This window comes from Cryptomeria japonica, chromosome 7, assembly GCF_030272615.1.
Source record: "Cryptomeria japonica chromosome 7, Sugi_1.0, whole genome shotgun sequence".
NCBI lineage: Eukaryota > Viridiplantae > Streptophyta > Pinopsida > Cupressales > Cupressaceae > Cryptomeria > Cryptomeria japonica.
In genome coordinates, this window is record NC_081411.1 from 806,177,138 (window position 1) to 806,202,555 (window position 25,418).

Genomic DNA, 25,418 nt, shown 5'->3' on the forward strand with positions numbered 1-25,418 from the left:
TTAATGAAATGTCATTTTTGCCCGTGTAGAAAGTATAAAGCATATTTTTTTAGAGTACTTTTTCCTATTAGCTGAATTAAAAACACATTATTTTGAGTATTAATATGCATAATAATATGAAGGATGATTAACAAGTCATTTTAAGACATTTGAATAACTAAATGGTGTGTTTTATCAAGCAATTGTTATTCTTACGCTTCACTCTCACATCTTTCTTCAGATTTTACATTGTTATTCTTACGCTTCACTCTCACATCTTTCTTCAGATTTTACATTGCAAGTCATCCACTGAAAATAGATTGAAAAGTATCATGGTTCAGTCAATGAAATGTCCTTTCTATATGTTTTTAAAAAAAACTCGTTGAGAAACAATGGCCAGCCTTATACAATGATAATAAAGTACTCAATATTGATAACTACATAAATTATCTTGAAATCCTTTTTGTTATCGAGATAACAATTTAGAATAAATTTATCCCATTTATGTTCATTTGCTGTTTTCTCATATTTTAGAAGGTCAATTCTCTTGATCTTTGAATGTTGTCACAGCTAAACAAAAAGCATAATCAAATAAAATCTTATAAATGCTTTATATGAGTAAAAATATGTTAGTGATAAGAGCTTCTGTACTCAATTCTTGACATTTTATTTTTGCGAGACTTTTTGCTAAGCCAAGAGTACTTTTATAATCGCATGGGAAATAGGAACAAAGAAAGAACCCTAAAAGCACACATCTATCGAAATCCTCATCGCAATTTGTTTTCATGTGGAACAATCACATAGGAAGCAACAAAAAAGAGTAACCCATAAAAGCACAAATCTCTTAGCCGTGGAACAATCACAGGAAAAAAATACAAAGAAAGAGTAAACCATAAAATAACAAATCTCTTAGCCATGTTAATTAGAAGAGAGGTGCATGCTTACAAACCTAAATTTGATATTGCTTTAGTATTTTACGAATTAAATACACTGATGACGACGCATTGCCACACCAAGAAGGTCAGCATCAAAGAAAACATTTTTTAAAAAACACATACCACAAAAATGCAAGGCTAAGCAAAGTCAGAATCAAACAAGAAAACCATTTTTTTTTCAGAAAAAAGACTACAAAAGATCGGCATCAAACGAGAACATTTTTTTTAAATCAATGAAACGTGGTACAAGATAAAACTCCAGAAAACGAAATTAAAAACAAAAACAAATCAGAAGACAAGCATGTTTGCAACACACTGATACCAAACTGAACTACTCCATTCGAGCCAGGCAATATAACAAACTATCTTGGCTAAAACTTCATATTACAATTATTCGAAACTGGAGAAAAAATATTTAAGTGGCAAGTGTTTTGACTTCTTATAATACATAACACGATGAGATTTCCGTTGTTTACAGATCAATAATTCCTAAACACAAACTCGGACACAGATATACATCCAGTTATGATAATCCTCACCGTCCTCGAATATCGAGGTAATAGTCCTAGAACCAACAACAAAACTACCAAGCAAGCTTCAATTCTTCCCTTACAGGATATCATTCTGTTTGCTGCATGCTCATTAGTGACATGGTTTGATCCATGCATGACCATATAAAATTACAGCAATCAGAATGTATCATTTGACTTAATGATTTGTGATTATCATTTGATTACCAGTAAAAGGTGACTTAATATTCCCACTTCCTCATTTCCATTCCCTGTGGGGGGCTGCCTTCAACATGCTTCCCACCGACTTCCTTCCAATTCGTGGAGAGAACAGTACCATTCGACTCCACCTGACGAAGACAACATGCCATATTAATAAGTTATAGAGTGACAACTACTACAAAATAGTTTTCTATCAATATATAAGAAATAGACTTACAAAGGACTTGCTCATTGCCCTCCTTGTATCTTCATCTGCATCCCGGTAAATATCACGGAATAATTTGTTCAGTGCTGCATCACCTTCTAACTTCTCATCCTTTTCCTGAAGAACAATCAATACAATACCTCATTAGATTCCATATCTATTGTGGAGCAAACTGTGGTACAGTTATATTCTCATTTTATTAAAAATATCTTAAGAGCTGTATATTCAAGAAATCCAAACCTCTTTTTTCACTTGCGCTTCAAGCTTATCCCAGTCTTTGCGTGACTTCAAATTTGATGATGGGTACGAGGGCCTCTGGGTTTGTGTACCTGCATCCAATCCAACATTTGTAGTTAACCATATAGGTACAAAAAAAACATTAAGTCACGCGCACATTGCACCTCTCCTAGGTTCAAAAAAACAAAACCAATTAATCTAAGTTGTACTCATACAAGTTCAGATCTCTTGTTTAGATCATAGTAGAAAAACTCACACTATGCAATAATTTGGCTGACCCAAAAAAAATAACACCTCGGCCCCGGCAATAACTAAATAATTTTCTGAACATTCAAAAATATATAAAGTTGTAAAAACATTCTTCAGAACCCTACATATAACTGAATATATAGAACATTCGATATTACCGATTTTCTTCAATTTTAAAACAAAATTAGAGTCCAAAACACAACATAGACCCAAAAACAAATTCAGTACGTTGAATTGTACTGAATTGTGGCACAATCCCTGTCACGAATATATGAAACAACTAATGAATTAGAGGTCGCAACCTGCAAGAAAGTTGTAACTAGGACACAGGAAAAATCTAATTGCATGGCATGACACAGAAATTAAAAAGGAAAATACAAAATAGGAATCTATAGTTTAATGAAAATAAAATTATAACTTCAACGAGTTCTTTTACTTTTCAATATGAATATTAATGTCAATATCTATTTAAACTAGGACAAACACAAGTATTTTATTTACTCAAAAAATTATTTTATTTTACTTCAAAACTTCTTGTATTTACTACATATATGCATGGACCCATAAATTATAATTTTTCTTTAAGAATAATTTTATTTTATTTTGAAGAACTATTTTTTTGTAATGCACTTCTTTTAATTTTAAGTTGTTTGTAGCCTTTAATTTAACTTTCTGAAATGTCTTATATATTTGTATGCTACTTTAATAGTTTCATTAATAGCCATTAATACATATTTGAAAATTTAGATGTCTTCATATTTAAAAAAGAAATGTCAGCTCTATATATTTTTCTTCATTTTTCTTTCACTGTATGCCTCTCCCCCCTGCTCTCACTGTAGGTTATGCCTCAGCATAATAAAGTTTAAAGTTCCATTTTGATTTACTAAGCAATCTTGTGTTTCATGTTGTAGATTTTGTGTAGATTATGGTTATATTTTGTGTATGGGTGGCACTAGGGCTGCTAATGGTTCTAATTGACGCTCTTGAATAAGTGCAATATGATGATTACTGAGTTATATTGATTTCCCATGCACAGAAGCAATAATATAAAACCTCATAACAATAAAGTGTAGAGATCAAAGAAACAGGAGTCAATTCTACCACCACAAAAAAAGCACATTTGTAAAAATCCCTCTTATCAATCACAGTGATAACCAGGGTTACACAGGGATTTTCTCACCCACCCCTTTCCCCTTATATCATCATCCAACAGACTTTCCACTACATTGGAGCAGCAGAGATTTGTTACAATTCCTTTTATCAATCACACTGAGAACCAGGATTACACAGACTTTTCTCCCCTACGCCTTCCCTTATATCCTCATTCAATAGAGTTTCAAGTACATTGGAGCGACAGAGCATATCCCCTCGGAATCCTGTTTGTCAGAAAATCGAAATACACATCTCAGCATTGCTTGATGTCCTGGGAACGTCTGTTACATTCCTGAAACATCCAAGAACAAGCAGATGCCACTGTGGCTGCTGTCATGTTGTTTTGCCCATTTTTTAGTAAGCTCAAATGAAGAGCAATCCAATTGATTCTCTGCTTTGTCCTTGTGAGGCTATCAATTGATTTCCCCAACCCAAGATGGATAATAAGGTTAAGCATCTAGTCAAATCTCCTTCCTATATATTTTTTAACATCACATCCCTATTTTAAAGGACATGAACTCTGGACTGTTGATGATAAGTGATCGTCCCAAAGGTAAGTAAAAATAGCCACATGCAGACAGACTGACAGAAATTTTCGATAAGAATATGCCTAACCTATAAACATGATACTTCTTGCTTGACTGATGATTTGTACTAAGGTTTTCCATTGAAGTGGGCAATGAAGAAGTTGTTCATATGAGACAGTTAGTGAGAAAGCTTGTATGAGGGGTAGCTAAAAGGACAATTTGAGCAGCAAAATGCCAAAACGTATGAATTACTTTACCTGAAGCAACATATGCTTTCTGCGGCACTGCCTGCCTTGTGTCATACTCCAGAGAAGTCCAGTTTATTGTCTCAGCCTTAGCCAAACGCATCTCAAGTTTAGTTGACAATATGGAATATCGACAATTCTCTGGAATTATCTGTAATAACAAGAAAGTGTGTCAAACTTGAAAGCTGCACAATTTAACATTCTTTTTTTTTCAACACAGCTAAAACCTAATTATTATTTGTATTTTCAAATCCATCCAGCCTCTAGAAATATGAAAAACTAATTTAATCTAGACGTTGAAGTAGCAAGTGCAAAGCAAGTTAATACTTTTTTGCAGACGACAAACAATCAGAAATCTACCAGATTGCTTTACTCAGACAAAGAGAAGAGAAAGGCCATACATAGATATAAAGTTAAACCCAAGAGATTAGACCTAAGAAACCAAAAGTTAGATAACATTATGAATAAAATGAAAATTAATTAATTTCATTTGAACTTGAAAACTTTGCCAATGTTTGAAATCCAAGTATGCTCTCATAGACAGACCTTAGTTTTACAGACACGTTGCAATTAAAGGTTCTATATTACTGCTCTCAGAAAAACAAGGAACCAACCATTGAAACCAAAGAAATGAAAATCTACCAATTTTCTCAGTGATGCGAAGATAAATACTATAGATGGATATAAATCTAGTGAAATGAACCCAAGAAACCAGGAGAACAATAAATTTTGAATAAAAAGAAAAAAATATTAGATTTCACTGGATGTTGAAACTTGGTCAACACTTGATAGGGAAGAGATAACATATGCAGGTACAAGTGCTGCTCAATTGAAAGTTCTACTACCACTCGAGAAAAATAAAGAATCCACCATTTAAGCAAACAACCTATGTTTTTGTACTATAACAAAAGGCAAAGACATGAAAAGGCATGTGCTTATCAGCAGGACCAGCGCATATCTTACCTTTGCAAACAATCGATTCTGGAGAACATACTGTTCTACTCCAGGAGCTTGAATAATAATGCTCAACTGAAACCAAAACAGGAAACCACATAAGCTTTCATCCTAAAACTTGAATCATGTAAGTCCCGAACTCATCAAAATCAAATGGAACCCTTATAGATGTAACCAAAAAGGTCAATAATCATTTTCAGAAAACATACAAACTGTTCCCCAAACTCAATTGTAACATTTTCTTGCGCTAATCCTTTGGCAAAAACAGTGACAACTACTTCATTTGCTGACTGGTAAAATTCATGTCTGCACAGGAAATGAGTAAGGAACAACTTATCAAGAAGCATGCCTAAAACTATTCTTCTTGCACAAAATTCAATGCAGAGTTAACGGAACAATTTTTAAAAAGCAGTAAGCATTAAAGAAAAATTGCAAGTTCCACATAGTCATTAAATCCTTCATTAAAAATTAAGCATGTACAGAAGATCGCAAGTGCTATATATCATCAAAGGTCTTTAAAAATAATAATATTTTTCCTGCAGATTCACCTGTATTTAGGTTTTGCTTGTTGCAGTCTTTCAACAACATTTTCTGTAATATCTGGTTTTCCCATGTCTTCTTTTGCAAGAGTGGTAGCTTCCAAAGGTAGACTTGTGGCATCAGGCACAGTGTTTGTCAAGGAAGAAACAGACTGTACTCCATTAACATCAGCTGCAGCTTCCTCTGCAAGATAGCAAGTATAATCAATGAAAAACCTCATAAACACCCCATTAAATCAAATACAAGAAGATGCTGATATAAGCATCAAATATCTATATGATCTTAAAATTTAAGTATAGAAGCCTTAACCACTAGCACATCATCATTCTTTAGCATAAGAGGGAGCATAACATTTTCAATTAAGTCAAATAGCAGCATAGACGAGCAGATCCATCTTCATATTACTATAAAGAAATAATGCACAATAAAGGCTTAAAGGTTGAAATAAAAAATGATGACTCAACAACTAGAAGCTCCATGCAATATATTGATCAGAGCACCACTGCACACTCTTTAGAGAACCTTGCATGGGTGTCAACAGCTCTTTGCACTAGCACACAAGCACTTGTGATGCCTCATGCAAGCATACAAGCACTTTACACTTTGCATCAGCAGCCTTTTGCACGACATCTGGCAGAGTTCATGAAGTGCACAACAACCAACCGTGTAGTCTCTTGCCCACCATTCACCTGCATACTGCAGACTTGAAGATAACCATCCAAATTAAGAGTAAGAGTCAAATGCCAACAACTATGGAAGAGGAACCATTTCTAACTGCTTTTTTCATTTTGTCACATTCATGTAGCTCTATCATATAAAGGGACATTTGACTCTTCATATTGAAGATTGAGCAACGAAAGAAATATAAGTCTTCATAGACTAGTTTGATATGTTCACCCCCCCATAGTCACAAGAATCTCTTTTCTCTGCCTTGCTATCTACATGCATCTGTTGTACCCTATTCATTATTTCATAAAATAAAAGTTCCACACATTTTTAAAAACCTTCAATACATTCAATGTGTATTGGTTAGCTATATTTGTTTCTTTTTGCTATTCTATAATTTTGTCTTTCGTTAAGATAAGATTGTCCCCAGAACCACCCAGGCTCTGAATCACTGGTATCAAAGTAGAGTTTTGCACATGTATGTGCACAACAACAGAAGGAAACCTGCCTGATTGGTTCAACTTTTGAGTACCCAAATGAAACTGTGGAAAATGCAAGATGGCCAATAGTTAGACACGCCTCTGAGATGTCTCCATGTGTTAAAAAATGATCTATGACATTCTCAAGGCACGGCACCAAGAGTTCCTCGGATAGTTTCAAAAACTAATTGTTAAAATTGGACCAATGTCACAATGCATAACAAAAAGCATGCCATTATCAAAGCCCTTTAAGTACAAATTAATTTGGAGCTTTCAATGTTCCAAAGCAAGATAATTATATTTGACAACTCAAGGCATTCTTCTATATCAACAACTTTAGTTATGTAGTAGAAGACTTTCTTGGCTGCATTAAAAAAGTATGTTTCAATGTGCCTTGTTAGTGAAAAACACACAGCATGTAATACAAGAGGGATCTTGACACTTTCAGAACTTGGAATTCTTAGCACCTTTCAGGAGAAATATTATAACAATGGGTACATTAAGTTTCAACAATTGCCTGTCATTAAGAGCAATAACTGAGAAGTACACCAAGTTCCATGACTATATGCATGTCTTCGTGACCACCTAAATCCTGAGATGAGTCCAAATGTTAAAAATAGCATATTCCTTTCACCTGCCATAGACCACTTGACAACTCGAGCTCTCCATTTTGGCTCCATTATCTCCATTCAAAGATGACTTATGAGAAGCCATAACACATACCATTAGTTGATCAACAAGTGTAACTCCCTCTTAATTGACATAGATGTTTTTACCTTTCTAATATGTGAAGCCCAACTTATAGAGCCCAAAAATTTGCATTTTTGTATTCTTAACATTAGGAGAAAGGTCGAGACACCTTTCCTAACATGCTCAATAGACCACGATGAAGATCAATAGACCGCAATGAAGATGTATCCTCCACTACACATCAACAATCTCTTGATCAACTCCACAATGCACAATACTTATCAAGAGTGACCTCAAATCAAGATATCATAAAATACCAATCCATCTTATAGATGTTTAGAAGACAACATTTAAATATAATGAGGAACCATACCAATGGTTACATTTTTCAACCTAAACAATGCATCAACAAAATTCATGCACCAATTAAATGACATCTTGCAACCCTTCACCTCCTTCATCATTGTCTGCATGGATGATATATGCATACGCAACAAGACTTGAGCAAAGAAAGTGAAGCATGTCCTCAATGTCCTCAACACTTTCTACCAACACCACTTGTAGACCCACTTCAACAAGTGTGTTGTTGATGTTGTGCAAATCACATACATAGGCTATGTCATTGACTGTACAAGTATCCATCTCAAAGAGAGTCAAAGTGAATCACAACTAGCTATCACTACACATCATTGAATTGCACAATTTTCTTGGGGTCGCAAAGTCCAAACCCTAGTTTGTTCTTGGACTCTCACAAGTTCCTAGCTGGTCAATCAAAATATGCACCCCAAAGCACATGTTTATGGACATCTTCACAATAGTATAACCATCAAGGAGCCCAAGCAATGCCTCTACACATCACTTGTTTTGGCAATACCTAAAATTGTGTGCTCTCTTTAAGTTTCAAATCAATGTGTCTAACTATGCACTCGACATTATTCTCCAAAAGCATGGGCATCTAGCTGCATTTCATCAAAGACCTCTAGCAACATGGTTTTACACTACACTAACGAGAAAGAACTATAGCCAATATTCAATCTATCATGTTGTGACCCAACTACATTCTAGATAAGGAGACTATCTTTATTTCTCAGTTACCGGTTCTTGCCAAAAATGGCTGGGTCCTGGTCCTGGTCCTGGTCTGTGCCCGGTCCTGGTCCAAGCTTGGGTTCGACCTGGGTCCCACCCAGGTCCTACTCAGGCGGCTGGGTTCCCTGTGGGTCCTGCGCGTGCAGGACCCACAGGGAACCCAGCCGCCTGGGCAGGACCCGGGTGGGACCCAGATCGAACCCAGGAGGACCCGGGTGAACCCAAGCCCGTGGGTTCCCAAAAACGAGGCCCATGGGTTAGAAAACAATTAAAAAACAAATTTTTTAATTAAAAAACAAATTAAATTGTGTCATGACATTTTCACATTTTGAAACTTGAAACTTGAATATTATCTTTTTTGCAAATTATGAATATGATATTACATTTATGATTTATGATATATCAATATCAAAATATTTATTGGCATTGGCAATTATGGATTTATGATTTATGATTTATTTGTTATCATTTATGTATCATTGTATGGGAAAGTTACACTATATGTTTCATATTTGTATGTTTGAACTGTGAACATATATAATTTTGATGTTTGAAGTTTGAACATATATATATATAAAAAAAAATTAAAAAATATATATATGTGTGTGTACGGACGAACCCGTACCTGTACCCAAATTTTATTTTTTTTGGCCGAATCCGTGAATCCGTACCCGAATCCGAACCGGAACCAGTAACTTAGCTTTATTTCAATTAGAAGTCATTTTGATGTTGCCACTATAGAGCAAAATCTCTACATTTTGGTTTATTGTCTAAGGCATCAATAGAAACAATGATGCATTTTTGTTGTTTTGCAGACAAGGTCAAAAAGGAGTGTGGTTCCTTTCAAAAGGTTTTTGTAAAAGAAAGGACACATGTCACTTTGACAAGCATTTTCAATATCCATATTTCTATTAAAGCAAGGATGATGCACTTATTGTTCAAGGTGACATTTTCTTGCAATTGTTATGATTCATGTGGTATCAAATAAGTGCCATTCCTAAGTAAAAACTTGACATAATTGCCACATGAAGATGATTAATGTGTAGCAATTCCATCTAGTGATCAAGCACAAGGGTAGTAAGGTTGTAGCAAATAACCTATGAAAAAACACAAAAAAGGACTATATTTGTTGTAGCAAACAAATTTTCAACAATTGTTGTGTTGGTTGCATGTAAGGAAAACATTTGTATGCATATTTTCTTCAATCATGGTTGGATTCATCTACCAACATACATTGTGTTTACTTGCGATCTTAAGTTTGTTAGCCACTTCCAATGAGCCTTGTGGGAGATAGATACACAAATAGATCGATTCATAGATTTCCACTCAACCACACAATCTTACATTTGTTGTGCATCTATAACCATGGACAAGGGATGACAATCTACGGCACAGTTATATGAGAGAAGTATCTTGGATCCCAACCAACAACCTTGCACATCTTATTACACATCACCAATTGTAGAGTCATACACATGGGAGTAAGAAATTAATACAATACAAAAGTTTCTACAATAGATTCAAACGCATTTTTCAAGTCACTTGCAATAGTACTGTAAAACTTATTTTGGCTTTCCATTCTCATAAACATTGAGCACCATATCAAGTCTTGCATTCCCTATTGCATTACAAAGCCCACAAGAAAAATGTCAGGACTCTACAATCCTCTACTAATACCCAAAGGCCCAAGGAATCATTAGCATGGATTTTATTAGCAAACTACCTATGAAAAAAACACCAAATAAACTATTTGTTGCAGTAAACAAATTTTCAAAGATCGAAATATTAGTTGCATGCAAGGAAAACATCTAGTGTGACTTTTCTTCAATCATGTTGCAATTCATTCTTAGCTACCAACATCCATTGCATATGACTATGACCCTAGTTTTTTTAGTCACTTATAGAGAGCCTTGTGGGAGATATTAGATGGTTAACTTAATCAATCCATAGCTTTTCAATAAAAGATAAATAATCAAATGAAGAGAGTCAATTGCATTTGATGTGTTTCTACAATTATACAAATCCGTTCATGAGGGATTCCAACCAACAACACCCTTGGGCATCCTACTACACACCACTATAATGTCCCCTACTAAGTTTAGACCTGTTATAACAGTAATTAATTTATTTTAATATACTTATGACTTAAACTAAATTGATTAGGAGACAACTCTATTCTTAGCTCTTTCCTTAAGATAAATCTAATCTGTGATATTACATAGTTTTAAATAATTTATCAATTATTAATGAATAAATTGTCAATTCACCATACTAGACAATTAATTCTATCATATTAGAAGATTAATTTGATCATCCAAAATTCTTAATGCAAAGTTCAATCCTTGTTACTGCTCCAGGTTTAAGGAAGAAGGAGATGACGATGTTGCCAAGCACTCAGATACCAAACTCAATAGGCTCCCTCACAGTTTACAGATCCAGGCCCTTACCCTATCTTGGGACTATGCCCTCAAAGTTTACAGGACGCTGATCCTTACCCTATCTTCGGAATCATCCTAATGGCTGGATTTAGACTGCCCCTTTTGGAAACAACTCAATCCCATCTTCTTAAATACTGACAGTAGTAGCAAGAATGAAATGCTGCATAAGAACATTATCAGGCTTCATATATTAAGCATAAATATTAAGGACGTCCCCATGCATACCACCAAGAACAAAGATTTTACAGCCTGTAACTTAATAACAGATCTGATCTGATCGATGGTGTCATCAATGGAGGCTTTTAATTCCTTTCCTTTATATCAGTGTTCCATGAGAACGTGTTTCCCCCTCCTCAGACCCGCATTTCCGAGACAGGGACGTTTCTGGGACAGGGAGACGGGGACATGGTGTCTCCCATCGTCCCGCCACTGCCACCAAGGATTCTTGGAGATGTCGAGACGTCTCCAAGTCTCCTTGGGAAACTCCTAGGGGTTTCTTGAGGGGTGGGGAGACTTGCAGGAGTCTCCCGTTTGAACATGTCAAAAAGCAATTGAAATTTATTTTTTTATTTTTGAGCGATTTTTCGGGGTTGAGGGTAACCCTAATTTGACGTGGGCCCCACCCCTTCCCCCAATGCAATACAAAACCACTAAAACTACTGATTTCATTCACATTTCTAATTCTGATTTTTTTTAACAGCTAGCTGAAGAGGAGAAAAAACTTAGAAATCTTAATATTTAGATTTAGTATTTCAAATTTTGCTATTTTATAATTTTACTAATTTCCTATAGTTTCATTTGAAATGTAATTCTTATACTGTTATACATCTTTTCACCCCGTCATCCCCTTGCCGTCGTCCCCAAACTTAGGCCCTTTGTCCCCCCATCACTGAAACCCGTCCCCAACGATCGTGGAACACTGCTTTATATCTCTCAATGTGAGGGAGAGGTCACACCTCTTCATCATGTATGCCCATTGGAAAGAGACACACCCTTTCAACATTAGCACCCTTTGAAAAAGGGCAACTCTTCATTATTTCTGCCCTTTGAAAGGGACACAACCTTTCACAACCAGATCTGCACTTTTATTTAAATCAGATCTGCACTTCTGATTTCCAAATTATTCCCCTCTCAAATGAGGTTCTCTTCTCCCTTTTATACCTCATTGTTGAGGGAGTCACAACTTTTCCTTCCATGTTTTTTGACCATTCATTAACTTAATTAAATTTTAATTAATAATATTTAATTATGTTCTTTTATATTTTAGTTTAATTTTTATTATTTTAATATTATTATTATTATTTATTATTAAATCCTATTTCAAAGTGGACATTACAACCACCCATTGCAAGGTAACACGCATAGGAATGAGAATTGATACAATGCACAAGTTTCTACAATTGATTTAAAGCATACACCAACAAGTTCAACAAATTTTCTCCTACCAACAAAAAAAATAGGAAGAGTGCCATGATGCACACCATGCACCACATAAGCTCAAGGTCGGGGACAAACAGTAAATGGGTCTTCAAAAAAAGATGACACCTCTGTGCTATGCTACATATACCATCTTGCATGCAACTAGTGAGAATACATTCATTCTCAATCTACCTTATTACTTGACTTTGCATATAATATTCAACATGAAACTCCTCAAGACATCCTTTCCCCCTCTCCTTAAGTCAACATCAACCCAACATCCTTCATTTGGATCCTTAGCACTTGTCCTCAAGTATTCAAGATCAAATCATACAACCACTACTCACACTAGCCAAGGGAACACACCCACTATTCAAGGTGGTAAAACAGGTAAAATGTGAATTCAGCAAAATGATACATCTCTATCAGCTCCACATTTAATTTCCACAACCAACCAAATACATGATAGAGGCAATTCAATATTGTTATCGTAATTAAGGTGTTGTACCTTGGTTATTCTTCACATAGGTCCTAATTACACATCACTTAAGCTTACTTAGGGACCACATAGGAGCTTTTAGGAGCATCTCCACTTCAGATGATGTTATTCATGTTATCATTTTCCACTTTATGCGGTGTCTCCACCTTTAGTGGCTTTATCACATTATCACATCCACCTTTCGTGGTTTCAATTTTCCACCTTTAATGGTGTTATCACAATATCAATTTTCCACTTTAGGTGGGATGATAGGTTATCATTTTTTGTCTCATGTCAGAAGATTACAACGCTTATCATAATCTTATGCACTCCTATGTTCTCACCTTTGCCTATTTAACCAATGGGTCTTCTATGTACTATTATTACAATTGATTGATAGATTGCATTTTTTATATAAATACAGTTTATTCTTGTCATACCATTTTTCTCTTGTTATTGTGCTTTCCATTAGGCCTCTAGATCTGGGGTGGCTACCTTCATAGCCAAATCTTACAAATATCAACTACAAACCTTTAGAAAACCTTTTGTAGGTGTGAACAATACTTTGTGCTAAAGTGCAATAACCTACGTCATCTCACATACAAGGTCAAACACTTCCAATATGTCATGCGACTATGCAAGTATCAACAACCCTTCGCGTGACATTTGGCAAAATTCACAAACATGCAGATGAACAACCATGCAATCTATAACCTTGCACATATGGTTGGTCCTTGCACACCATTTCACCCACAAACTACAAACTTGGAATGCCAACTATGAGAAACCCAATAGTGGGCAATTGGGCAGTCAAAGACCAAAATTTGTGGAGTTCAAACCATCTATAATTGTTCTCTTGTAACATTCAAGTAACTATATTTTAAATAAGGGCATTCTACTCTTCACATTAGAGATTGAATGATTGAGGATATATACGAACCCAACAAAACTAGTTTGATGTGTTCGCCCCTCTCTAGTCAAAAAAATCTTGACTCTTCACCTTGCTATTTGTATGCATCCATTGTAACCTGTTCATTATTTCTTTGAAGAAAAGCAGCACATTTGCTGAAGTCTTCCATGCATTCCAATGTGTATTAGTAAATTCTATTTTCATTTTGATTTGCAGATATTCTATAACCATGGATTTTCTCTGAGATAGAATTGTCCATTGGAACACCTAGAACTCAGATCATACACACTACCCCTAAGCCTCTCTCTATGCACGTATCACAAAGAACAATCAACCTTATGTCACTCACTCCTCACATTTATTTTTCCAAACTAAAATCAGTACAAAGACATTTGCATGCAAATCAAATCTTCCTCATCAGCAAATCACATGTCATTTACAACTAATTGCCCCACTATGATAGTACCTTTTACAAGGCTGCTTCATGACATTAAGAGATAAGTGGTTTACAAGGATGATGACAATGAATTTTTGAAACCCTTTGGAACTAAATTGTTTACAAGACCTGTCAAAATGAATCATTCGGTTTTACATTACATCTTTGACATTGTTGTACAATGCATGTTGCATGTTGCCATCGTTGTTACTTCCCCAAAAAAGCATTTAAATTTGCCTACATTGAATCTGTATAATATCTTTTTGGAGATCAAACAGCCCCTACAACTTAATAAACAAAGTCCTGAAACAGGACTTCCAAATTTAAAAACAATCCACTTAAACTTCAATAACCCTCTTTCAATTTCTGACCAAACTGCTCATCCTCCAATGATGTAACCTATTTCACAAGGTTCGTTGATTTTTTTACTGCAAGTTCGAAATTTGGCAAACTTATAAAAATGCCTAAAATTCATCAAAACTCCCCTTCAACTTCGTAGGGATACAAGCGAAGATTATTTCTATTAAAATATATGCTTTAAAAAGAATTTCATAGATGGTTTAATAGTCAATAGTGGTTGTTGTGAGGTATGAGTGCCATTGCTAAGATTTTAGGGTGCTACGGGTCAACGTGATACCTTGTTGGAAAGGTTTTGTGCGCAGGTGCAGCAAGAAATGTAGGGTTTCTGGGTGGCCGCGATGGGATCCTACGTTTTTAATTTTTCATTTCTTTTTAAAAAGGCTTTGGGCAGCTTTGGGCGGCTGTGTTTCGGCTTTTTAAAAAGGCTCGCCAAAAAAGTGATTTCATATGCTGCCCTAAAATCACTCACAAGATTTTACATATTTAATATAATTATAATATAATATGATTTGATTGATTCAATAAATTTAAATTTAATATTTAAGAATATTTCATTAAGATTTTTAATTATTAATATATAAAATTAATAATATTTAATTTAGATTTTTAATTTAAATTAAATATTATTAATTTTGAAAATTTCGTGGATATTTTATTTATATTTTTTATAAAATCAAATTTATATAAAACGAATTTAATAATGAATTTTTTTTTGAGTTTTTGCTCGTCTCCAATTTCATCCGCATTATATTGTTGTCGAATTCAAACTCAAACTCGAACCTTTCGACTTGGGATGTAACCATGCAACGTTAGTAAGAAACTACATATTCTTGCTTATTACAACATATTTCACCAATGATTCTCAATTCCCAATATTGAACATAGAATGTTTCAATACTTGCGTCTAGAAAACCAATAGATATTCAAAATCTTAATTCATTTCCCTTTATAACATATTATTACTGTTTGAATGTTTGCTTTATTCCTTATCCACAAGGATTCCAAAGCACCCACAAGCATTATTTATTTATCTTTTCTTCTGTTAATGATTGTTATCCTAAATTTTGATGATCTAGTAAGTGCTTTTTTCAACACCCAGCAGACCTACTTGTCACCCAATACTTTGATGTCAAAACACCCTTAACCAATTATAATGCTTCAACACCAGCAAATGAAGGCCTGAATCTCTGGAAAATACTTCAACACCCTAAAAAATTTTAAAGCAAAAACTCTAAGAATTTTATATAAACTACTTGCCTCTCATTAGGCCTTCAACAACAACTAGTTTCAAGTTCCCAATGGTCTTTGTTTGCTTCTCTTACACAAATCACTCCTATAGATAATAGATTTATTTGAGATCAATTGTCTATTATTCTTTTTCTCTCCACATAATTATTCTTATCACAAAAGCCTTGAAGTCATAGCATCCTCACTGCATTCTTTGTGAACCTTCATTAAATAATATGCTCCCTAATTGCAATTGACTAAAATAAAGTTGGATTTAAAAAAATATTGCCGTCAAATTAAATAGAGGCTTGCCACATGCAACAATCTGGTAGTACACACACTCCTTTCTGGGGAGATTATAATTCCAAATTCTGGTCAACAGTATATCAAAGAGCCTAACTTATACACAATTTTAAGATTGACAAATTCACATGTATCTCACTGATTCTATGTATCAAAAAACAGAAACATAGGGCAACAAGCTAAAAAGGGACTTACCAACCAGACGAGCATCACATTTTTCAATCCAGGTGTTAAATGCTGAATTGCCCACATCCAAAGCAGAGCCTGCCTTAAAAGCAGCCTTAGCAGTCTGATACTCCTCCAATGAGAAACATGCAACACTGTTTGTAGGTGCAAAGAAATGAATATTTAAATAACACTAAAGAATAAATGGCAAAACAAGATGCACGAAGGATGTGTCAAGGCACAAAGAGGAAGAGCAAACTGCCTACCCCTTCCGCAAATATGCTTTTGACACAGATGGATCCAACTCTATCGCCCGGTTTGCGTCAGCTACAGCATCTATTTAACAAATAGTCATTACATACAAGATATCAGTCAGAATGAAGTTCAATTGACAAATTATACTATTATTTCTATGTTTAGTAATTGACGTGAAAACAAATTTCAAATTTTCAATTCAATGTCATAAATCCAAAATAGAGCATCTCACCATAGAATATGTCAAGAATTTAGAATTAGAGGATTTACCTGATATGTACTTTTATAGTGACCTAAAAACAAGGATTTCACAAATTTATGCAATCTGATACTTTGTTGAATCATGATGCTAAATGTTACAACTACAATGAAAAAGCTCACCCAAGTGCACAAAACGACATACGACAACATAAATTTAAGGACAACATGCAAACGTATCTACTGATAATCCTTCAATGTGTACTTTTGGAATACTTTTAGCATATCACGCATACACTTCAGGCAAGTCACATTCTTTGTACTCAAATAATTTGGCAAAGTCGATGAGTAAATAACACCTTTTTTCAAAGTTGCATGGACACGGATATGGATATGGCATTGGATACGGATACGTCCAATTTTTAAGACCCCCAATATAAATACAGCTGGATATGACATTCATAAAAAAAACACACACATATATTTAACACAATTTTCTAAGTTATTAGAGGAGATTTTCATTACTTCAAAAGCAATATAGACACATAATTGCTACATAAATAATTATAAGTTGATTTAACAATTTACAATATGCAAAAATAGTAGAGTTGCATTGGAAGATAATTCTCATTTGATGTAGGTTTTGTTATACCAATTTTTTTTTTTAAATTGCATGAGTGAAGTTTTTTTAAATTAAATTTAAGATCTATGTCAAATTTTGAAAAAATCAAATCACATAGTATTTGGCATGGTTGGAAATCAAGATTTTTGGGCATGCATGGGTACAGTATCCGACATGTATCCAGGCTGTATCGTATCCATTCGGATAGAGGGATATGCGCACCCTGGGAGGGAAATAGGAGTTTCCAGCTACTTTGCCTTTTTTAAATTTAAGGTTAAGTAAATTTACAGAAACCCTAGCAAGGTGCCAGAAACCCTAGCAAGGTGCCCTAACCTAAACCAGAGAAATATGAAAAATACTTTCAACTATGAGATTAACTTTTAGCATTCAGAGATTTTAAAAACCATCATATTATTTTATCAACACCAAAAATAGACAAGGGCATTGGCATGTCACCATGTTAAGAGTGTGAGACTGCATGCATTGGCATTCAAGGCGTTGAGTTTAATGTTTACAGCACATACTCATTTTAAGACAAACAGAATAATAAAAACAAAAAATATCAACAAAATAAAAGATATCCTCAAATACTAAAAATACACATCGCAATAAATATATTGGCATGTATTAAACAAAGTAATAACACTCTTGCACCATGTATATGGTCAACATAAGTCTTGAGAAATTAAAATAATTAGCACATACTATTATGTTTACTTTGACATCTAGGAGGGATCTATAAGGGAAAGATTTTTATTATGTCGGGTTTTTTGCCAAGGACAGTCCATTTGTTGTCAAGTACAATCACCATGTATTGGCAGATATCGAGCAATCCAGACTCACTTTTGTCTAAAAATGGCTCAGCACATTTCTGAGCATAGAGAACCAGTTATTGTCACACTGTTCTCATAATAATTGGGCAATCTAGTGACTTTGCTCTACAGCTAAACAGCACAAAAGCATTACTTACATCAAATCCTGGAATTTTGCAACTTGCATATTAACTTGTCCCCAATCATTTCAATTTTCAGTAATCAATAACATGGTGCATGAGAAACACCATCTCTTGTTCAAATACCATAAATAACAACTCTGAATCTGATCCCATAAAATATTACTAAGTTGCTAGTACAAGTAAGGGTGCGGGTATGCAAGTACAGCAATTCTTTTCCTTGGGTATGTATATATATGTATATATACAAAAAATTAAATATTTAATGAAATATACAGAATTGCAAAACTAAATACATTTGATAGTATGATACTTCATCATTGATCAATGCCAAATGCCAAAATGCCAGTGATAAAAATAAATATTAAATGCCGATTGATAGTTCAAATTTTCAATATTATGTCACATGCCATATGATATATATCAGCTACCCTTCAAAATGCCAAAATGAGAATTGCCAAAATGAGAAAACGGAGTGAATAAAGCAAAATGATCTTTGTATTGGGCAAATTTGCAAAATGATGCTTTTAGGCCCTTAAGGACATTTAGGGTTTTTGGATGCAATAAAAAAGTTAAAAAATGTCCTTTTTTTGTTACTTTTTGGCACGATCAATAAAATATTACTAAGTTGCTAGTACAGGTATGGGTACGGGTATGCCAGTACAGCAATTCTTTTCCTTGGGTATGAATATATTATATACGCATATATATGTATATATACAAAAAATTAAAAATTTAATGAAATATACAGAATTGCAAAACTAAATACATTTGATAGTATGATACTTCATCATTGATCAATACCAAATGCCAAAATGCTAGTGATAAAAATAAATATTAAATGCCAATTGATAGTTCAAAATTTCAATATTATGTCATATGCCATATGATATATATCAGCTACCCTTCAAAATGCCAAAATGAGAATTGCCAAAATGAGAAGAAACAGAGTGAAGAAAGCAAAATGATCTTTGTATTGGGAAAAATGATGCTTTTACGCCCTTAGGGACATTTAGGGTTTTTGGACGCAATAAAAAAGTTTTAAAATGTCCTTTTTTTGTTACTTTTTGGCACTCAGTGCCTTTATGTACGCCTGGGTACACATGGGTAGGCACCCTGGGTGTACCCAGGCATACCTCTGGGCAAACCCATACCCAGTAACTGGTGCGGGCTGGGTTCTGGTTGTACCCAATAACTTAGATAAACTTCGTTAAATAGCAGTTATGCAGCTTGTTTCTAAGGATGATTTGACTATTTTCTTAAAAAATATATAGAAGCAGCAAACAGCACAACTAATTTGTTTTATAATACAATTTGTGTTGGGTTGGTTAGGGAATCATACTTGACAATAAAAATACCATCATTCCAACAAATCCACATTTTTCCTTTTTAACTAGGGACCTAATATCACAGTAAAAAAGAAACGAAAAATTACAACTACCGACCAATGACAAGATTCTTCCTGAATATGTCTAAAGAACCCAATCTGTCTAGGGTACACATGACAGACTACCAATTGAGAACTGAATCAACAAACATGATTAATCTATAGTGGCATTCCACTTACACATAAATGGAATTCAAAAACTTCAGCAAAATATCAAGAGATAAAAAAACAATATATTATTCATAAAAATAGAGAAAACCTTGATTCATTAGTTAATGTCAAATGAAGAGTGTAGAGAGAGGAATAAATATAGTACAGTTTTTTAAATTAAAACTACTGTACTTTCACATAAAAGAGTTTTAGGTTAAAAAAAGAGTGATCCAAAAGTCACAAGTACCACAGTGACCACAGCTTTAGGGGAAGACCCATAGCTTTTACCTAAACCCACATGAGGATATAAATTAAAAGTATAATCCTTATTAATATGTTGAAATTTTAACCCTAGAACAAATATATTCAACCTGAGTTAAAAAGAAAAATATAAATATGCTTAGCCTGAACTGCAAACCAAAAATTGCCAGTTTTCCTATGCTTTTCTGCACCTAAGTGAAAAAACGTGCCAAAACAATGATAGATATACATACATAAACTGATCAAAATAGTTTAAAATCACTTTTACAAAAAATTCAGGAAACAGCACAGCAAATGTAGCAAATCTTGATTACTCCATAGTTCATACAAAAAAAAACATGCACGTCCGCTGTAGTGAAGCTTCTCAGGCACTAAAGTCATGGAATAGTAATATAAAAAAGAAAGAAATAATTCTGAAGAAAAATTAGAAGGTCTAACATAAAATAAAACATGCATCCTAAGATTGTAATTGCTAGGCATCGCTCTCATAAAATTGACCTCTGTTGAAGACAAAATTCCAACTCCTAATAGTTTTGAGAAAAACTTCTGAAAAATCACAAAGCTAACAACTTCATAACATCCAAACTCCACAAATTGGACTCTTACATGTAAAAGATATGCAAACCTGGACTCTTACATGTAAAAAAAAGGCAAACCTAGACTCTTGCATGTAAAAAATAAGCAAACCCACCTCTTGCACAAGCCTTCCTAATGAACTGGGATCTACAAATTACCATGAAAAAAACCCTATAATTTGTTGCAACTTTTAACTTAGTTCTCTAGATCAATGAATTAAAGAACAAGGAAACAGGGCATCTTATTTTACAGGCACAAAACATAAATGACTCCAAAGAAAACACACTACCAACCACAACTAGACACCTCTACCATAATACTTAAATACATCAGTCATGTACAATATCCTCTAACAACTCCAAAGTCAAAACACGATAGCAATTACAACATTGGATACAGAGCTAAATTCTTAGATGTGCCATTACAATCTGCAGGTATTAGCCAGCAAAGTCCAACAATGGCCACTGTAATCAATAAAGTTGCTGAATTGTTGGGTATAGATTTTAAGTACGAAAATTACATTGCGATTGTGCTACCAAGGCCCAGTCAATTTTGCTTTCAAAGCCACTTATGACCATCCAAGCAATTGATACATTACTAGAGGAACTTGAAATCCAAAAAAAAAAAACACTCGATCCCTAATATAAGAATTAAAAGAAACCCAACCCAAATAAGGAAAAGACCCCAACGATATATACTCTCTCATAAACAGTACTCTCTAATAGCACCCATGCCCAAAAAAGCATATATCTAAACGTAAAATTCCTTGAAAAAAATGAAAGGGTTGTAGTAGGTAACAATTTGTGTGGACTTAGCAGAAATGGAACGTATAACAAGGATATAATAAATCAAAAAGTGCATGCTGTTTTTTGTGGAAAATTAGACAACTGATGCAATTAGGTCACAATCTAAAATTACACTTTTTTTTAAATAAAAGCATGCACTTCTTTTACAAAAAAAGGACCTTTAACCTGTTGCTTTAGTTTCATCAAACTATTGTAAAAAGGGAAAGACTTTATGGACCTCAATTTGGCCCCAAATGAATTATGCAGTAGAAAATCTAGCACATTATCACAATGTTAAAAAAAACGCATGACCCTAATCAATTCAATACTGTATGAAAGCTTTACTCATATAAACATAAATCTAGCTATTAAGTACCTTCAAAGAGTGAAATCTTGGAGCAAAGTGGAACTTTTCACTGACATGACAAAAAAAGAGCATATGATCACTATAGCTGACATCAAATAATCAATAAGTGAACATAGTTTTTAAGCAAAGTAAGTAAATTAAAACTTCTTCCAAAATGTTTGATGCACAGCATACATGGTCAGACACAAAAGAACTCATAAACAGTTTTATTTAGCACCGTATGGTAATAACCACAAGTAAACATGATACTCTTTATAATAGAAGCTATTTTTAAAGTAGATATCATTCAGAATGGTTATGTAATAACATTGTCTCTTTCGAGTTAATTATTGAACTAAAAAACATAGAGAAAGGAATAATCTAACGAAGGAGGTAATTCTGAAGTAAAAGTTGTAAAAGCGTGTTGAAATTGTTGAAAAAGGAAAGAACGTGCTTAATGTTATGAATGTATACCCCATTTCTATAAATTAATAAACTTAGCAAAGAGTAGCAAGTGTTCTTTAGAAAAAATTTCCACTGAATTTGGGTTCTTACAATTGAAGATTCCTGCTGTAAATAATGTTAAAAGCTCTGTTTCTCAGAAACTACTGCATCTGCATCTTAATTCTTTTCTTCTCAAAAATGAATACACTAAAGAAGAAAAGCCTTTTTTGCTTGATTGTCTGGGGAGATAACAGACTGGTTTAAACAGTTCTTTCAGAATCTATAAGTGCCACGAAATCTTGTATTAATCATGTGTATTAAGTTGCATTTTAAAAATCTTTCAATATTATGTTCATCCAGACTTGAACACGACATTATGGAGAGCTAACATCAGATCAGAAGGTTAAAAAGAATTTTAATATTAATAAAAGGCATAAATGTAAATACTTTATACTTTACAGGTAGAATCGTGTGAGCTGAACTTTACTAGTAGAGACCAATGTTAAAACCGCCAAGAGACATGTTATGTACTAATATTTATCTATATGATATACCTGAGTTTTTGCTAGATACACTCACAAGTCCAATTCTAATGCGTCTGACCCCAAAGACAAATCTTGGCGCACAAACCCTGGCTTAAGTGACAGCAAAGCTATCCCTCTAAAAGGGCACCCAAACCAATGCCAAAAAAGATATTCCTGTATCGTAGTAACCAAGTCAAAGGACTTCTCGTGAGACGATTTATGAATCTAAAGAACATTTTCTATTTCACAAAGAACCAAAGCCTCCGAAGGACTTCCCCTACTAAGATATGTAAATCTAAAGAACACTTTCTACTTTACAAAGTGCCAAAACCTGTTGCATTCCATCATGACAACAAAAGAATTCCTACGTTATCGTCATAGAGGAACGGAGATAACCACATACATTGTTTTGAACTTTAAACTCATGATTTCTTAAACAAATACTGAATACGAAGAAACTCTTCCTTTATAAAACCTTCTAGGATTAGGTAACAGCTTGATTGATGAAGGATAAGGGCTTCTCTTTAAGCTAGGTTTTACCGCACGCTAACGACTGAAATTGACCCTCAAAAAAATCTTTGACTTCTTTCTGAAACAGGTAGACTCTTCATAAAGGTGAAAAGAAAAAAAGAGAGAAGTGGGGGAGGGAACTAAAACCCTAACCCAAAGCTGCAATTTCTAATCGAAACAGATGGACTTTGTATCAGCAAAAGGCAAGCATAAATATACCTGTAAAATTCTCGAGCTTTAGATTTGCCTGCGCTCTGTTGACGAAAAACATGGCGTTGGAAGAGTCAAGCCGTATGGCCTGCGAGTATAAGTCCACGGCCTGTTGGAAGTCCTCATCCACAAAGGCCTCGTTAGCCTTTTTCGCCAGATCCTCCGCCATTTCACTTATCACTTCCGCAGATTTGAACCCACGTCCTTGCTCTCAGATACTGCAAGAAAAGAACGAAATGCAGTGTTTTAAACGCAGCTTATAACCCTCACCGAGTGTATTGATAATAACTAAGGATGAGGACAAGTATGACAGATCTTGATCCGACTCCACTAATAATAATTACAGATTGGGTTCTGTAAATAGTAGGCTATACTAAATATAAGAAGTTCTCTATCTGGAAGCTTCCACTGCGTTTTTACGAGTCGTCTCCAATAAACTATTTAGTTCGTTGCTTTACAGAATTTTCTTTCATCCTTCGTGGAAAGTGCAATTTGTGTTCCTCGAAGGACTTGGGGTCGGCTCCGGGAAAAGACTAACACGCTTTGGTTATTCCAAACTTGTTGAGCAATTCCTAATGGATACTAGGTTCGGGTCTTATGGAGGGAGGCTTCTTAGAAAATAGGATTTTTGTTTTTAGATATTTTGAAGTTGTCTTTTTCATGAATTTTGTAGTGTAGAGTTTAAGTACTGAAATTTACAAAAGTTGGTGTTCTCATGAATACGATATAGTGTTGATGGAGCGTATACAAAGGTAAAAACAAGTTAAAAAAATTATTTTTCGCTTCAATCTAAACATAGATGTTTGACAAGTGACAAATAATATTTTTAAGCTAGTTAGGCAATTTCTAGTCCCACCCTATTTTCACCTACTCAAATAATCTTATAGCAAATTTTTTTTTTCTTCATGAGATCTCATGTTCTTGAAAAATAGAAGCTTGAGCTCCCATGGGATCCCAACCAAAGGACAAGTCCCCAAAAGGTTACAACATATTCACAATTGAGTATATATAGAGTGGGGCGAAGGGCGGGTTTTAAGAGTTGAGTAAGTCTTTTATGACCTTGTGTTTTTTTGTCATTTCAATATGACGGGTTTTAAAGGATTTTAATTTTAATTTCATCTTAACAAACATTTAGCATCAATGATCAATTTAGTCTCTAAGGACACCACTTGAAAACATATTATTGTGCTTTATAGCTATATATATTTTTAGTGAATTTTCATTGTTTCATATTTTGTAAGACAATTTTTTTAGCCTATATTTCATGAGTTGGTTTTTATCAATCAATGTTTTATAAATTTTAATTGTTTAATTAGTTGTGTTCAATTGGTGAGGATGATGGTATGTTTCTTGATTATGTCATCCACTAAGGTTAAGATTCCCTAGAGATGGAGTTAGATTAGGTTTCACCGTAGGTAACTGAAACAAATTGGTTCCCATTACTCATGGCAAATTAGCTTAAGAACAACTTATAGTTTAGGTGTGTACTTATTGATCATTTATGCAACCTAATCTGAGATAGGACCATATAGTGCATCATATTGTAACATGTTGCTAAAAATAGGTTATGTTAAAAGCACAATGGGTCTTACTTTCAAGGGAGTAGTTGAAGAGTTGGGATTATCCTGGTCATAAGTTAGGCTTGTAGATGTTGATGTGCAAGATTACACACCTATGATGCAAGCAATGCAAATTGTACATAAGTTGATATGCAATGATGAGGTATAGTTTTGTTTTTTTAGCAAAATAAAATATTAACCATGTTGCAATATGATGCCAATCAAAAC

At 34.2% G+C, this 25,418-nt stretch overlaps 1 protein-coding gene across 3 annotated transcripts; it reads right to left on the reverse strand.

The window, feature by feature from the left end:
* Positions 1-1,269: 1,269 nt before the first annotated feature.
* LOC131044446 (protein SGT1 homolog) lies at positions 1,270-24,203 on the reverse strand. Of its 3 annotated transcripts, none has more exons than XM_057977769.2 (11): positions 24,006-24,203; positions 23,641-23,849; positions 16,678-16,747; positions 16,442-16,566; positions 5,763-5,937; positions 5,424-5,520; positions 5,224-5,289; positions 4,273-4,411; positions 2,091-2,179; positions 1,863-1,967; positions 1,270-1,773 (listed from the first exon to the last, which is right to left on the reverse strand). In XM_057977769.2, the coding sequence occupies exons 2-11, from the start codon at positions 23,798-23,800 to the stop codon at positions 1,666-1,668; spliced, it is 1,134 nt and encodes a 377-aa protein (XP_057833752.1). In that variant the 5' UTR covers positions 23,801-23,849; positions 24,006-24,203; the 3' UTR covers positions 1,270-1,665. The 3 variants fall into 3 exon arrangements, with proteins under 3 accessions (XP_057833752.1, XP_057833751.1, XP_057833750.1); XM_057977768.2 differs by having other exon boundaries at positions 23,976-24,203; XM_057977767.2 differs by having other exon boundaries at positions 23,641-24,203.
* Between the last annotated feature and the right edge of the window lie 1,215 nt (positions 24,204-25,418).

Coding starts and splice junctions, on each gene's coding strand:
- LOC131044446 (XM_057977769.2), bottom strand. CDS start 23,800: ATGGCGGAGGATCTGGCGAAAAAGGCTAACGAGGCCTTTGTGGATGAG. Junction 16,567..16,677: donor AAAGCATATTTGCGGAAGGG/GTAGGCAGTTTG, acceptor ACCTACAAACAG/TGTTGCATGTTTCTCATTGG. Junction 1,774..1,862: donor GGGCAATGAGCAAGTCCTTT/GTAAGTCTATTT, acceptor TGTCTTCGTCAG/GTGGAGTCGAATGGTACTGT.